Source organism: Drosophila pseudoobscura, chromosome 2, assembly GCF_009870125.1.
Source record: "Drosophila pseudoobscura strain MV-25-SWS-2005 chromosome 2, UCI_Dpse_MV25, whole genome shotgun sequence".
In the NCBI taxonomy this organism is placed as follows: Eukaryota; Metazoa; Arthropoda; class Insecta; order Diptera; family Drosophilidae; genus Drosophila; species Drosophila pseudoobscura.
In genome coordinates this window covers 17485077-17497629 of record NC_046679.1, presented here as the reverse complement: position 1 = coordinate 17497629, position 12553 = coordinate 17485077, and the positions used below count along the sequence as shown (strand labels likewise).

Genomic DNA, 12553 nt, shown 5'->3' with positions numbered 1-12553 from the left:
GTATACGATCCGTATTAAATGTATAGTTAGACGAATGTTTTGACATCTTCGGGTTTTTCATTAAAGAATTATGCTGATTGTAAGAATTCTAAAAGGGGGACAACATTTGTGTATGGTTAAATTGCGGCGATATATATGTAATTTCTATGTATTTGGGAAACAAAAAATATATTTTTGTTGCGAGGTGACAAACCTATCAGAAACAAACAGCTAGAGCTGCGGAACTAGAATAGAATACAAACCCTTTTAACGTAATTTTAGATTTTTCCAATGACCAATAAATTGCATTTGATATTTTTCGAATCTACTACTGGTATACTCGTATGCAATAAATGGTCGTTATAAATGAAAATATATGAAAATCTTCAACAAAAGTAAATGAAATATGTTCTTAAGATTCGTATAAATTGGTATAGACAATAAAATTTAAGTACAATTTATTTTTTCGATTTTTACTTTGAGATGAACTTAATTTGTAGTGCTATGTGGGTAAGAAAGTATGTTATTTTTGGGTAAATATTGGCAAAAATGGATCAGAAATAACATAAAATTGAAAATCGTGTTCATTTCCTTAAGAAAAATGACTTTAAACAATATATTTTTAAACATTTATATTTGTTGACCCCTAAATTCAATGTTGAACATATCCAGAAAGTGGTCTTTTTCTACTCGATAGGGTTATTTTCAAAACGATTTTAAAATACCATACTAAACGATATGTGAATATATGTTTATTGTCTCTTAAAGTAAATTGTTCAAATTTTATGTTTCAAAAAAAAGTTTAGCAAAATGAGCCAGCATTGTTATTTATTAATATCATTGAATCCGAAATATAAGAGTTGGATAACTAGTTGTCAAAGTTTGCACAATTATTAAAAATCGATGATGGACGATATTCACAAAATAAATGATTTACAGTAATATTTGAAATATTTAACAATATGAATCAATGAAAATATATTACAATTATTTAATAGTTATATATAGAAAAGCAAAAATAAGACAGACGTTCAATGAAACTTCTAACAAACAAATCACCATTGCTAAAATCATCTTCGTACTACCCTTCTACTCGCTTCTCATTCGAACGAGGGACCATAGCCCAGGTCTGCAACGGTGTTTTTTCATTGAAAAGTGTAATTTTGTAAAGAATAATGTCTGATTCTGCAGTTGCAACATCCGCGTCTCCAGTGGCTGCTCCACCAGTTCCAGCGGAGAAGTAGGTGGCCGCCAAAAAGGCATCTGGATCCGCTGCTGCTACTGCAAAGGCAAAGAAGCCCACAGCTCCACCATCGCATCCCCCAACTCAGCAAATGGTTGACGCTTCGATTAAGAGCTTGAAGGAACGTGGCGGCTCATCGCTTTTGGCAATCAAGAAATATATTACTGCCGAATACAAATGCGATGCCCAGAAACTGGCCCCATTTATCAAGAAGTACTTGAAGTCGGCCGTTGCCAATGGAAAGCTGATCCAAACAAAGGGAAAGGGTGCATCTGGTTCGTTCAAGCTGTCGGCTTCCGCCAAAAAGGAGCCCAAGCCAAAGGTTGCATCTGTCGAGAAGAAAGTTAAAAGTAAGAAGGTGGCGTCATCGTCGTCGGCGGCAACCAAGAAGACAGCAAGCCCTAAAAAAGCAGCCGCTGCCGGTGACAAGAAACTAAAGGTGAAGAAGTCAGTCGCCACCAAGAAGACCGCCGAGAAGAAGAAAACTGAGAAGGCAAAGGCTAAGGATGCGAAGAAAACTGGAATCGTGAAGGCGAAGCCAGCAGCGACAAAGGCCAAGTCGAGCCCAGCAAAACCAAAGCCAAAGCCAAAAGCAAAGGCTGTAGCTGCAGCGGCATCTGTCAAGCCCAAGAAGACAACGAAGAAGCCAGCAGCTCCCGCCACTGTAAAGAAGCCGAAAGCCAAGACGACAGCGGCCAAAAAGTAAAGTGTGAAACAGTACACGTTGGTGTACAAGGTCGCATTCGAAATTTTAGATGTATCCGTCTGAAATTGATTTAAACAAGCCCTTTTCAGGGCTACAAAACTATATTCAAAAGAGATACAAATTATCGAGCCTTGTCTTGCATACAGTATATACAGCATACGAGTATGCTACAGATATTTAATATTTAGCATCCAGTTCAAACGTTATTCAAAGACTTATTCGGAATGCATTTTCCCCGAACCGAATCAAATACATACCATACATCAAATATGTACATATGTATGAAAAACCGTTCACACAGACGCTGTATCTCAGAGGTCGGCAATTGAATAAAATTTGTATTGTATTGTGCATATATTTCTTGCATATCGATGAAATTATACATAGTATATTGAAAATGGAATTTCTTTGGAAGAACATTTTGTGGCCCTGAAAAGGGCCTTTTTGGGTTTTGTTCGAAACCAATTTACTTGGAGCTGGTGTACTTGGTGACAGCCTTGGTTCCCTCACTAACAGCGTGCTTGGCCAGCTCTCCCGGCAGCAGCAGGCGCACAGCCGTTTGGATTTCCCGACTGGTGATGGTTGAGCGCTTGTTGTAATGAGCCAAGCGAGACGCCTCGGCAGCAATGCGCTCGAAGATGTCATTTACAAAGCTGTTCATGATGCTCATCGCTTTCGACGAAATACCAGTGTCAGGATGGACTTGCTTCAGAACTTTGTAAATATAGATGGCATAGCTCTCCTTCCTCTTGCGCTTCTTCTTCTTGTCGTTCTTGGTAATGTTCTTCTGAGCCTTTCCAGCCTTTTTGGCTGCCTTTCCACTAGTCTTGGGAGGCATTTTTCACTTCACTTTATGTAAAACACTTAATGTGTTTGAACGGACTGGGCTCAGAACCTTATAGTTTTATTCGAGTAGTCTGTTCAGGTTTAACATACATTTCGTAGCGGGCGAAAACCCACCCCTTGGTTGAGCGCTCATGCAGTCGGAAAAGGTATAAATATGGCGTTCTGTGGCGTTGGACAACATTCGTGTGTGAACAGTGAAAAAGAAAAGGAATCTATTAACATGTCTGGTCGTGGTAAAGGTGGCAAAGTGAAGGGAAAGGCAAAGTCTCGGTCGAACCGTGCTGGTCTTCAGTTCCCTGTTGGTCGTATTCATCGTCTACTTCGCAAGGGCAACTATGCCGAGCGTGTCGGTGCCGGCGCTCCCGTTTACCTGGCAGCCGTGATGGAATACTTGGCCGCTGAAGTTCTCGAGTTGGCTGGCAATGCTGCCCGTGATAACAAGAAGACGAGAATTATCCCTCGCCATCTGCAGCTGGCCATCCGCAACGATGAGGAGTTGAACAAACTGCTCTCAGGCGTCACCATTGCTCAGGGTGGTGTGTTGCCCAACATCCAGGCCGTTCTGCTGCCCAAGAAGACCGAGAAGAAGGCATAAATGTTCCAATAGCAAAAACAATTTACATTCTTGTACAATATATAAACCAAAACGTCCTTTTCAGGACGACCAAACTATGACTAAAGAATTAAGAGAATTTTCATAATTTATTATCATTCATTATTATCAGTTGAAATAAAATGCACATATTTCTGCAGGCCAAACACGCATATTTTTGTTTTTTTTGGTACAGGTACAGAAAGTACAGTTGCGTCCGACTCATCTGAACAACGGATGAAATTCAATGTTTGCTTGCCAAGAAAGAACCCAAATTTTTCCTACCTACCCATGTTTCTACCCAAGTTTATCTACGAGAATACTTTCGACCAAAAAGTGCCCATCTTGGAAAGATGGCTGAACCTTTAGACTGAAAGAAAGAAGAACACTACTATATGCAGCGCACATACATACATAGTAGATGGGAATTGCGTATTGCAATGAATGACTCGACAATCAATTCATTTTTTCATTCATTATTCTGCTTTTACTTTACTATTATCAAGTACGATTCATAATTATGAAAATATGTTCTCTTCTAGATTATTTTGTGGTCCTGAAAAGGACCGATTGTTTAATTTATGGTTACTTTTGAACAGCAGACTACTGATTTTCTTAACCGCCGAAACCGTACAGCGTGCGGCCTTGTCTCTTCAGAGCATACACAACATCCATGGCTGTGACTGTCTTCCTCTTGGCATGTTCGGTGTAGGTGACGGCATCACGGATAACGTTTTCCAAAAACACTTTCAGCACTCCACGAGTTTCCTCGTAGATGAGTCCCGAGATACGTTTTACACCGCCACGACGAGCCAAACGGCGGATAGCGGGCTTCGTGATACCCTGGATGTTATCACGCAGAACCTTGCGATGACGCTTAGCGCCTCCCTTTCCCAAGCCTTTGCCACCTTTACCACGACCAGTCATTTTCTTTCACTATGTTGTTTCACTTTACGACACGAAGAACGAATGCCATCCACATTTTGTATCGCTTGTATTTATACAAAACACCATCGAAACACGAGTGAGTCCGAATGATATGTGCATCTCGCTCGTGAAATGAAATAGCATGCTTCGGCAACTCTCTCGTTTCAACCCTCCACCAGAAGAATGCTATATAAGTTAGTTTGCGGGATGCGCGATCGATTAGTACAAATTCAGACTTTGAAAGTGAATAGTGAAAATGGCCCGTACCAAGCAGACTGCTCGTAAATCGACTGGTGGCAAGGCGCCGCGCAAACAACTGGCTACCAAGGCCGCACGTAAAAGTGCTCCAGCAACCGGAGGCGTGAAGAAACCTCATCGCTATCGCCCCGGCACTGTTGCCCTCCGTGAAATCCGTCGCTACCAGAAGAGTACCGAGCTGCTGATCCGCAAACTGCCTTTCCAGCGTTTGGTTCGTGAAATCGCTCAGGATTTCAAAACTGACTTGCGTTTCCAGAGCTCGGCAGTAATGGCACTCCAGGAAGCTAGCGAAGCCTATCTGGTCGGTCTCTTCGAAGATACCAACTTGTGCGCCATCCATGCCAAGCGTGTCACAATCATGCCCAAGGACATCCAACTGGCCAGACGTATCCGTGGCGAGCGTGCTTAAGTTGATATTTCTTCGTCAGGCGCATATAAATATCATACAAATCGGTCCTTTTCAGGACCACAAAATAATTTCCAATGAGATTTTTTATTTCTGCATACTCGTACTATTTTTCCCAAATAAAATATTTGTAATTTTGTCTTTGCTTTGTGCTAGAGCGTTGGTTTAGATACAAAACAGAATGGGATTGGGAGAATACCGTATACGATCCGTATTAAATGTATAGTTAGACGAATGTTTTGACATCTTCGGGTTTTTCATTAAAGAATTATGCTGATTGTAAGAATTCTAAAAGGGGGACAACATTTGTGTATGGTTAAATTGCGGCGATATATATGTAATTTCTATGTATTTGGGAAACAACAAATATATTTTTGTTGCGAGGTGATAAACCTATCAGAAACAAACAGCTAGAGCTGCGGAACTAGAATAGAATACAAACCCTTTTAACGTAATTTTATATTTTTCCAATGACCAATAAATTGCATTTGATATTTTTCGAATCTACTACTGGTATACTCGTATGCAATAAATGGTCGTTATAAATGAAAATATATGAAAATCTTCAACAAAAGTAAATGAAATATGTTCTTAAGATTCGTATAAATTGGTATAGACAATAAAATTTAAGTAAAATTTATTTTTTCGATTTTTACTTTGAGATGAACTTAATTTGTAGTGCTATGTGGGTAAGAAAGTATGTTATTTTTGGGTAAATATTGGCCAAAAATGGATCAGAAATAACATAAAATTGAAAATCGTGTTCATTTCCTTAAGAAAAATGGCTTTAAACAATATATTTTTAAACATTTATATTTGTTGACCCCTAAATTCAATGTTGAACATATCCAGAAAGTGGTCTTTTTCTACTCGATAGGGTTATTTTCAACACGATTTTAAAATACCATACTAAACGATATGTGAATATATGTTTATTGTCTCTTAAAGTAAATTGTTCAAATTTTATGTTTCAAAAAAAAGTTTAGCAAAATGAGCCAGCATTGTTATTTATTAATATCATTGAATCCGAAATATAAGAGTTGGATAACTAGTTGTCAAAGTTTGCACAATTATTAAAAATCGATGATGGACGATATTCACAAAATAAATGATTTACAGTAATATTTGAAATATTTAACAATATGAATCAATGAAAATATATTACAATTAGTTAATAGTTATATATAGAAAAGCAAAAATAAGACAGACGTTCAATGAAACTTCTAACAAACAAATCACCATTGCTAAAATCATATTCGTACTGCCCTTCTACTCGCTTCTCATTCGAACGAGGGACCATAGCCCAGGTCTGCAACGGTGTTTTTTCATTGAAAAGTGTAATTTTGTAAAGAATAATGTCTGATTCTGCAGTTGCAACATCCGCGTCTCCAGTGGCTGCTCCACCAGTGCCAGCGGAGAAGAAGGTGGCCGCCAAAAAGGCATCTGGATCCGCTGCTGCTACTGCAAAGGCAAAGAAGCCCACAGCTCCACCATCGCATCCCCCAACTCAGCAAATGGTTGACGCTTCGATTAAGAGCTTGAAGGAACGTGGCGGCTCATCGCTTTTGGCAATCAAGAAATATATTACTGCCGAATACAAATGCGATGCCCAGAAACTGGCCCCATTTATCAAGAAGTACTTGAAGTCGGCCGTTGCCAATGGAAAGCTGATCCAAACAAAGGGAAAGGGTGCATCTGGTTCGTTCAAGCTGTCGGCTTCCGCCAAAAAGGAGCCCAAGCCAAAGGTTGCATCTGTCGAGAAGAAAGTTAAAAGTAAGAAGGTGGCGTCATCGTCGTCGGCGGCAACCAAGAAGACAGCAAGCCCTAAAAAAGCAGCCGCTGCCGGTGACAAGAAACTAAAGGTGAAGAAGTCAGTCGCCACCAAGAAGACCGCCGAGAAGAAGAAAACTGAGAAGGCAAAGGCTAAGGATGCGAAGAAAACTGGAATCGTGAAGGCGAAGCCAGCAGCGACAAAGGCCAAGTCGAGCCCAGCAAAACCAAAGCCAAAAGCAAAGGCTGTAGCTGCAGCGGCATCTGTCAAGCCCAAGAAGACAACGAAGAAGCCAGCAGCTCCCGCCACTGTAAAGAAGCCGAAAGCCAAGACGACAGCGGCCAAAAAGTAAAGTGTGAAACAGTACACGTTGGTGTACAAGGTCACATTCGAAATTTTAGATGTATCCGTCTGAAATTGATTTAAACAAGCCCTTTTCAGGGCTACAAAACTATATTCAAAAGAGATACAAATTATCGAGCCTTGTCTTGCATACAGTATATACAGCATACGAGTATGCAACAGATATTTAATATTTAGCATCCAGTTCAAACGTTATTCAAAGACTTATTCGGAATGCATTTTCCCCGAACCGAATCAAATACGTAAATATGTACATATGTATGAAAAACCGTTCACACAGACGCTGTATCTCAGAGGTCGGCAATTGAATACAATTTTTATTGTATTGTGCATATATTTCTTGCATATCGATGAAATTATACATAGTATATTGAAAATGGAATTTCTTTGGAAGAACATTTTGTGGCCCTGAAAAGGGCCTTTTTGGGTTTTGCTCGAAACCAATTTACTTGGAGCTGGTGTACTTGGTGACAGCCTTGGTTCCCTCACTAACAGCGTGCTTGGCCAGCTCTCCCGGCAGCAGCAGGCGCACAGCCGTTTGGATTTCCCGACTGGTGATGGTTGAGCGCTTGTTGTAATGAGCCAAGCGAGACGCCTCGGCAGCAATGCGCTCGAAGATGTCATTTACAAAGCTGTTCATGATGCTCATCGCTTTCGACGAAATACCAGTGTCAGGATGGACTTGCTTCAGAACTTTGTAAATATAGATGGCATAGCTCTCCTTCCTCTTGCGCTTCTTCTTCTTGTCGTTCTTGGTAATGTTCTTCTGAGCCTTTCCAGCCTTTTTGGCTGCCTTTCCACTAGTCTTGGGAGGCATTTTTCACTTCACTTTATGTAAAACACTTAATGTGTTTGAACGGACTGGGCTCAGAACCTTATAGTTTTATTCGAGTAGTCTGTTCAGGTTTAACATACATTTCGTAGCGGGCGAAAACCCACCCCTTGGTTGAGCGCTCATGCAGTCGGAAAAGGTATAAATATGGCGTTCTGTGGCGTTGGACAACATTCGTGTGTGAACAGTGAAAAAGAAAAGGAATCTATTAACATGTCTGGTCGTGGTAAAGGTGGCAAAGTGAAGGGAAAGGCAAAGTCTCGGTCGAACCGTGCTGGTCTTCAGTTCCCTGTTGGTCGTATTCATCGTCTACTTCGCAAGGGCAACTATGCCGAGCGTGTCGGTGCCGGCGCTCCCGTTTACCTGGCAGCCGTGATGGAATACTTGGCCGCTGAAGTTCTCGAGTTGGCTGGCAATGCTGCCCGTGATAACAAGAAGACGAGAATTATCCCTCGCCATCTGCAGCTGGCCATCCGCAACGATGAGGAGTTGAACAAACTGCTCTCAGGCGTCACCATTGCTCAGGGTGGTGTGTTGCCCAACATCCAGGCCGTTCTGCTGCCCAAGAAGACCGAGAAGAAGGCATAAATGTTCCAATAGCAAAAACAATTTACATTCTTGTACAATATATAAACCAAAACGTCCTTTTCAGGACGACCAAACTATGACTAAAGAATTAAGAGAATTTTCATAATTTATTATCATTCATTATTATCAGTTGAAATAAAATGCACATATTTCTGCAGGCCAAACACGCATATTTTTGTTTTTTTTGGTACAGGTACAGAAAGTACAGTTGCGTCCGACTCATCTGAACAACGGATGAAATTCAATGTTTGCTTGCCAAGAAAGAACCCAAATTTTTCCTACCTACCCATGTTTCTACCCAAGTTTATCTACGAGAATACTTTCGACCAAAAAGTGCCCATCTTGGAAAGATGGCTGAACCTTTAGACTGAAAGAAAGAAGAACACTACTATATGCAGCGCACATACATACATAGTAGATGGGAATTGCGTATTGCAATGAATGACTCGACAATCAATTCATTTTTTCATTCATTATTCTGCTTTTACTTTACTATTATCAAGTACGATTCATAATTTTGAAAATATGTTTCTCTTCTAGATTATTTTGTGGTCCTGAAAAGGACCGATTGTTTAATTTATGGTTACTTTTGAACAGCAGACTACTGATTTTCTTAACCGCCGAAACCGTACAGCGTGCGGCCTTGTCTCTTCAGAGCATACACAACATCCATGGCTGTGACTGTCTTCCTCTTGGCATGTTCGGTGTAGGTGACGGCATCACGGATAACGTTTTCCAAAAACACTTTCAGCACTCCACGAGTTTCCTCGTAGATGAGTCCCGAGATACGTTTTACACCGCCACGACGAGCCAAACGGCGGATAGCGGGCTTCGTGATACCCTGGATGTTATCACGCAGAACCTTGCGATGACGCTTAGCGCCTCCCTTTCCCAAGCCTTTGCCACCTTTACCACGACCAGTCATTTTCTTTCACTATGTTGTTTCACTTTACGACACGAAGAACGAATGCCATCCACATTTTGTATCGCTTGTATTTATACAAAACACCATCGAAACACGAGTGAGTCCGAATGATATGTGCATCTCGCTCGTGAAATGAAATAGCATGCTTCGGCAACTCTCTCGTTTCAACCCTCCACCAGAAGAATGCTATATAAGTTAGTTTGCGGGATGCGCGATCGATTAGTACAAATTCAGACTTTGAAAGTGAATAGTGAAAATGGCCCGTACCAAGCAGACTGCTCGTAAATCGACTGGTGGCAAGGCGCCGCGCAAACAACTGGCTACCAAGGCCGCACGTAAAAGTGCTCCAGCAACCGGAGGCGTGAAGAAACCTCATCGCTATCGCCCCGGCACTGTTGCCCTCCGTGAAATCCGTCGCTACCAGAAGAGTACCGAGCTGCTGATCCGCAAACTGCCTTTCCAGCGTTTGGTTCGTGAAATCGCTCAGGATTTCAAAACTGACTTGCGTTTCCAGAGCTCGGCAGTAATGGCACTCCAGGAAGCTAGCGAAGCCTATCTGGTCGGTCTCTTCGAAGATACCAACTTGTGCGCCATCCATGCCAAGCGTGTCACAATCATGCCCAAGGACATCCAACTGGCCAGACGTATCCGTGGCGAGCGTGCTTAAGTTGATATTTCTTCGTCAGGCGCATATAAATATCATACAAATCGGTCCTTTTCAGGACCACAAAATAATTTCCAATGAGATTTTTTATTTCTGCATACTCGTACTATTTTTCCCAAATAAAATATTTGTAATTTTGTCTTTGCTTTGTGCTAGAGCGTTGGTTTAGATACAAAACAGAATGGGATTGGGAGAATACCGTATACGATCCGTATTAAATGTATAGTTAGACGAATGTTTTGACATCTTCGGGTTTTTCATTAAAGAATTATGCTGATTGTAAGAATTCTAAAAGGGGGACAACATTTGTGTATGGTTAAATTGCGGCGATATATATGTAATTTCTATGTATTTGGGAAACAACAAATATATTTTTGTTGCGAGGTGATAAACCTATCAGAAACAAACAGCTAGAGCTGCGGAACTAGAATAGAATACAAACCCTTTTAACGTAATTTTATATTTTTCCACTGACCAATAAATTGCATTTGATATTTTTCGAATCTACTACTGGTATACTCGTATGCAATAAATGGTCGTTATAAATGAAAATATATGAAAATCTTCAACAAAAGTAAATGAAATATGTTCTTAAGATTCGTATAAATTGGTATAGACAATAAAATTTAAGTAAAATTTATTTTTTCGATTTTTACTTTGAGATGAACTTAATTTGTAGTGCTATGTGGGTAAGAAAGTATGTTATTTTTGGGTAAATATTGGCAAAAATGGATCAGAAATAACATAAAATTGAAAATCGTGTTCATTTCCTTAAGAAAAATGGCTTTAAACAATATATTTTTAAACATTTATATTTGTTGACCCCTAAATTCAATGTTGAACATATCCAGAAAGTGGTCTTTTTCTACTCGATAGGGTTATTTTCAACACGATTTTAAAATACCATACTAAACGATATGTGAATATATGTTTATTGTCTCTTAAAGTAAATTGTTCAAATTTTATGTTTCAAAAAAAAGTTTAGCAAAATGAGCCAGCATTGTTATTTATTAATATCATTGAATCCGAAATATAAGAGTTGGATAACTAGTTGTCAAAGTTTGCACAATTATTAAAAATCGATGATGGACGATATTCACAAAATAAATGATTTACAGTAATATTTGAAATATTTAACAATATGAATCAATGAAAATATATTACAATTAGTTAATAGTTATATATAGAAAAGCAAAAATAAGACAGACGTTCAATGAAACTTCTAACAAACAAATCACCATTGCTAAAATCATATTCGTACTGCCCTTCTACTCGCTTCTCATTCGAACGAGGGACCATAGCCCAGGTCTGCAACGGTGTTTTTTCATTGAAAAGTGTAATTTTGTAAAGAATAATGTCTGATTCTGCAGTTGCAACATCCGCGTCTCCAGTGGCTGCTCCACCAGTGCCAGCGGAGAAGAAGGTGGCCGCCAAAAAGGCATCTGGATCCGCTGCTGCTACTGCAAAGGCAAAGAAGCCCACAGCTCCACCATCGCATCCCCCAACTCAGCAAATGGTTGACGCTTCGATTAAGAGCTTGAAGGAACGTGGCGGCTCATCGCTTTTGGCAATCAAGAAATATATTACTGCCGAATACAAATGCGATGCCCAGAAACTGGCCCCATTTATCAAGAAGTACTTGAAGTCGGCCGTTGCCAATGGAAAGCTGATCCAAACAAAGGGAAAGGGTGCATCTGGTTCGTTCAAGCTGTCGGCTTCCGCCAAAAAGGAGCCCAAGCCAAAGGTTGCATCTGTCGAGAAGAAAGTTAAAAGTAAGAAGGTGGCGTCATCGTCGTCGGCGGCAACCAAGAAGACAGCAAGCCCTAAAAAAGCAGCCGCTGCCGGTGACAAGAAACTAAAGGTGAAGAAGTCAGTCGCCACCAAGAAGACCGCCGAGAAGAAGAAAACTGAGAAGGCAAAGGCTAAGGATGCGAAGAAAACTGGAATCGTGAAGGCGAAGCCAGCAGCGACAAAGGCCAAGTCGAGCCCAGCAAAACCAAAGCCAAAAGCAAAGGCTGTAGCTGCAGCGGCATCTGTCAAGCCCAAGAAGACAACGAAGAAGCCAGCAGCTCCCGCCACTGTAAAGAAGCCGAAAGCCAAGACGACAGCGGCCAAAAAGTAAAGTGTGAAACAGTACACGTTGGTGTACAAGGTCACATTCGAAATTTTAGATGTATCCGTCTGAAATTGATTTAAACAAGCCCTTTTCAGGGCTACAAAACTATATTCAAAAGAGATACAAATTATCGAGCCTTGTCTTGCATACAGTATATACAGCATACGAGTATGCAACAGATATTTAATATTTAGCATCCAGTTCAAACGTTATTCAAAGACTTATTCGGAATGCATTTTCCCCGAACCGAATCAAATACGTAAATATGTACATATGTATGAAAAACCGTTCACACAGACGCTGTATCTCAGAGGTCGGCAATTGAATACAATTTTTA

At 40.5% G+C, this 12553-nt stretch overlaps 8 protein-coding genes and 1 pseudogene across 8 annotated transcripts; 5 read left to right on the top strand and 4 right to left on the bottom strand.

The window, feature by feature from the left end:
* The first annotated feature begins 1100 nt into the window (after positions 1-1100).
* LOC117185632 (histone H1-like) lies at positions 1101-2018 on the top strand (annotated as a pseudogene).
* Positions 2019-2367: 349 nt separating this feature from the next.
* Positions 2368-2827, bottom strand: LOC117185638 (histone H2B). Its single transcript, XM_033385833.1, has one exon. It carries the CDS (start codon positions 2764-2766, stop codon positions 2395-2397), a length of 372 nt encoding a protein of 123 aa, XP_033241724.1. The 5' UTR covers positions 2767-2827; the 3' UTR covers positions 2368-2394.
* Positions 2828-2913: 86 nt separating this feature from the next.
* Positions 2914-3443, top strand: LOC26532290 (histone H2A-like). Its single transcript, XM_015179646.2, has one exon. It carries the CDS (start codon positions 2929-2931, stop codon positions 3367-3369), a length of 441 nt encoding a protein of 146 aa, XP_015035132.1. The 5' UTR covers positions 2914-2928; the 3' UTR covers positions 3370-3443.
* A 487-nt stretch (positions 3444-3930) lies between these two features.
* Positions 3931-4368, bottom strand: LOC117185642 (histone H4). The gene has a single exon (XM_033385838.1). It carries the CDS (start codon positions 4291-4293, stop codon positions 3982-3984), a length of 312 nt encoding a protein of 103 aa, XP_033241729.1. The 5' UTR covers positions 4294-4368; the 3' UTR covers positions 3931-3981.
* A 1882-nt stretch (positions 4369-6250) lies between these two features.
* Positions 6251-7114, top strand: LOC26533245 (histone H1-like). The gene has a single exon (XM_033385745.1). It carries the CDS (start codon positions 6313-6315, stop codon positions 7078-7080), a length of 768 nt encoding a protein of 255 aa, XP_033241636.1. The 5' UTR covers positions 6251-6312; the 3' UTR covers positions 7081-7114.
* Positions 7115-7525: 411 nt separating this feature from the next.
* LOC117185614 (histone H2B) lies at positions 7526-7969 on the bottom strand. Its single transcript, XM_033385753.1, has one exon. It carries the CDS (start codon positions 7906-7908, stop codon positions 7537-7539), a length of 372 nt encoding a protein of 123 aa, XP_033241644.1. The 5' UTR covers positions 7909-7969; the 3' UTR covers positions 7526-7536.
* Positions 7970-8055: 86 nt separating this feature from the next.
* Positions 8056-8585, top strand: LOC117185609 (histone H2A-like). The gene has a single exon (XM_033385747.1). The coding sequence runs from the start codon at positions 8071-8073 to the stop codon at positions 8509-8511; it is 441 nt and encodes a 146-aa protein (XP_033241638.1). The 5' UTR covers positions 8056-8070; the 3' UTR covers positions 8512-8585.
* A 488-nt stretch (positions 8586-9073) lies between these two features.
* Positions 9074-9511, bottom strand: LOC117185618 (histone H4). Its single transcript, XM_033385757.1, has one exon. The coding sequence runs from the start codon at positions 9434-9436 to the stop codon at positions 9125-9127; it is 312 nt and encodes a 103-aa protein (XP_033241648.1). The 5' UTR covers positions 9437-9511; the 3' UTR covers positions 9074-9124.
* A 1881-nt stretch (positions 9512-11392) lies between these two features.
* On the top strand, positions 11393-12256 carry LOC117185608 (histone H1-like). Its single transcript, XM_033385746.1, has one exon. It carries the CDS (start codon positions 11455-11457, stop codon positions 12220-12222), a length of 768 nt encoding a protein of 255 aa, XP_033241637.1. The 5' UTR covers positions 11393-11454; the 3' UTR covers positions 12223-12256.
* Positions 12257-12553: the final 297 nt, after the last annotated feature.

Coding starts and splice junctions, on each gene's coding strand:
- LOC117185638 (XM_033385833.1), bottom strand. CDS start 2,766: ATGCCTCCCAAGACTAGTGGAAAGGCAGCCAAAAAGGCTGGAAAGGCT.
- LOC26532290 (XM_015179646.2), top strand. CDS start 2,929: ATGGCGTTCTGTGGCGTTGGACAACATTCGTGTGTGAACAGTGAAAAA.
- LOC117185642 (XM_033385838.1), bottom strand. CDS start 4,293: ATGACTGGTCGTGGTAAAGGTGGCAAAGGCTTGGGAAAGGGAGGCGCT.
- LOC26533245 (XM_033385745.1), top strand. CDS start 6,313: ATGTCTGATTCTGCAGTTGCAACATCCGCGTCTCCAGTGGCTGCTCCA.
- LOC117185614 (XM_033385753.1), bottom strand. CDS start 7,908: ATGCCTCCCAAGACTAGTGGAAAGGCAGCCAAAAAGGCTGGAAAGGCT.
- LOC117185609 (XM_033385747.1), top strand. CDS start 8,071: ATGGCGTTCTGTGGCGTTGGACAACATTCGTGTGTGAACAGTGAAAAA.
- LOC117185618 (XM_033385757.1), bottom strand. CDS start 9,436: ATGACTGGTCGTGGTAAAGGTGGCAAAGGCTTGGGAAAGGGAGGCGCT.
- LOC117185608 (XM_033385746.1), top strand. CDS start 11,455: ATGTCTGATTCTGCAGTTGCAACATCCGCGTCTCCAGTGGCTGCTCCA.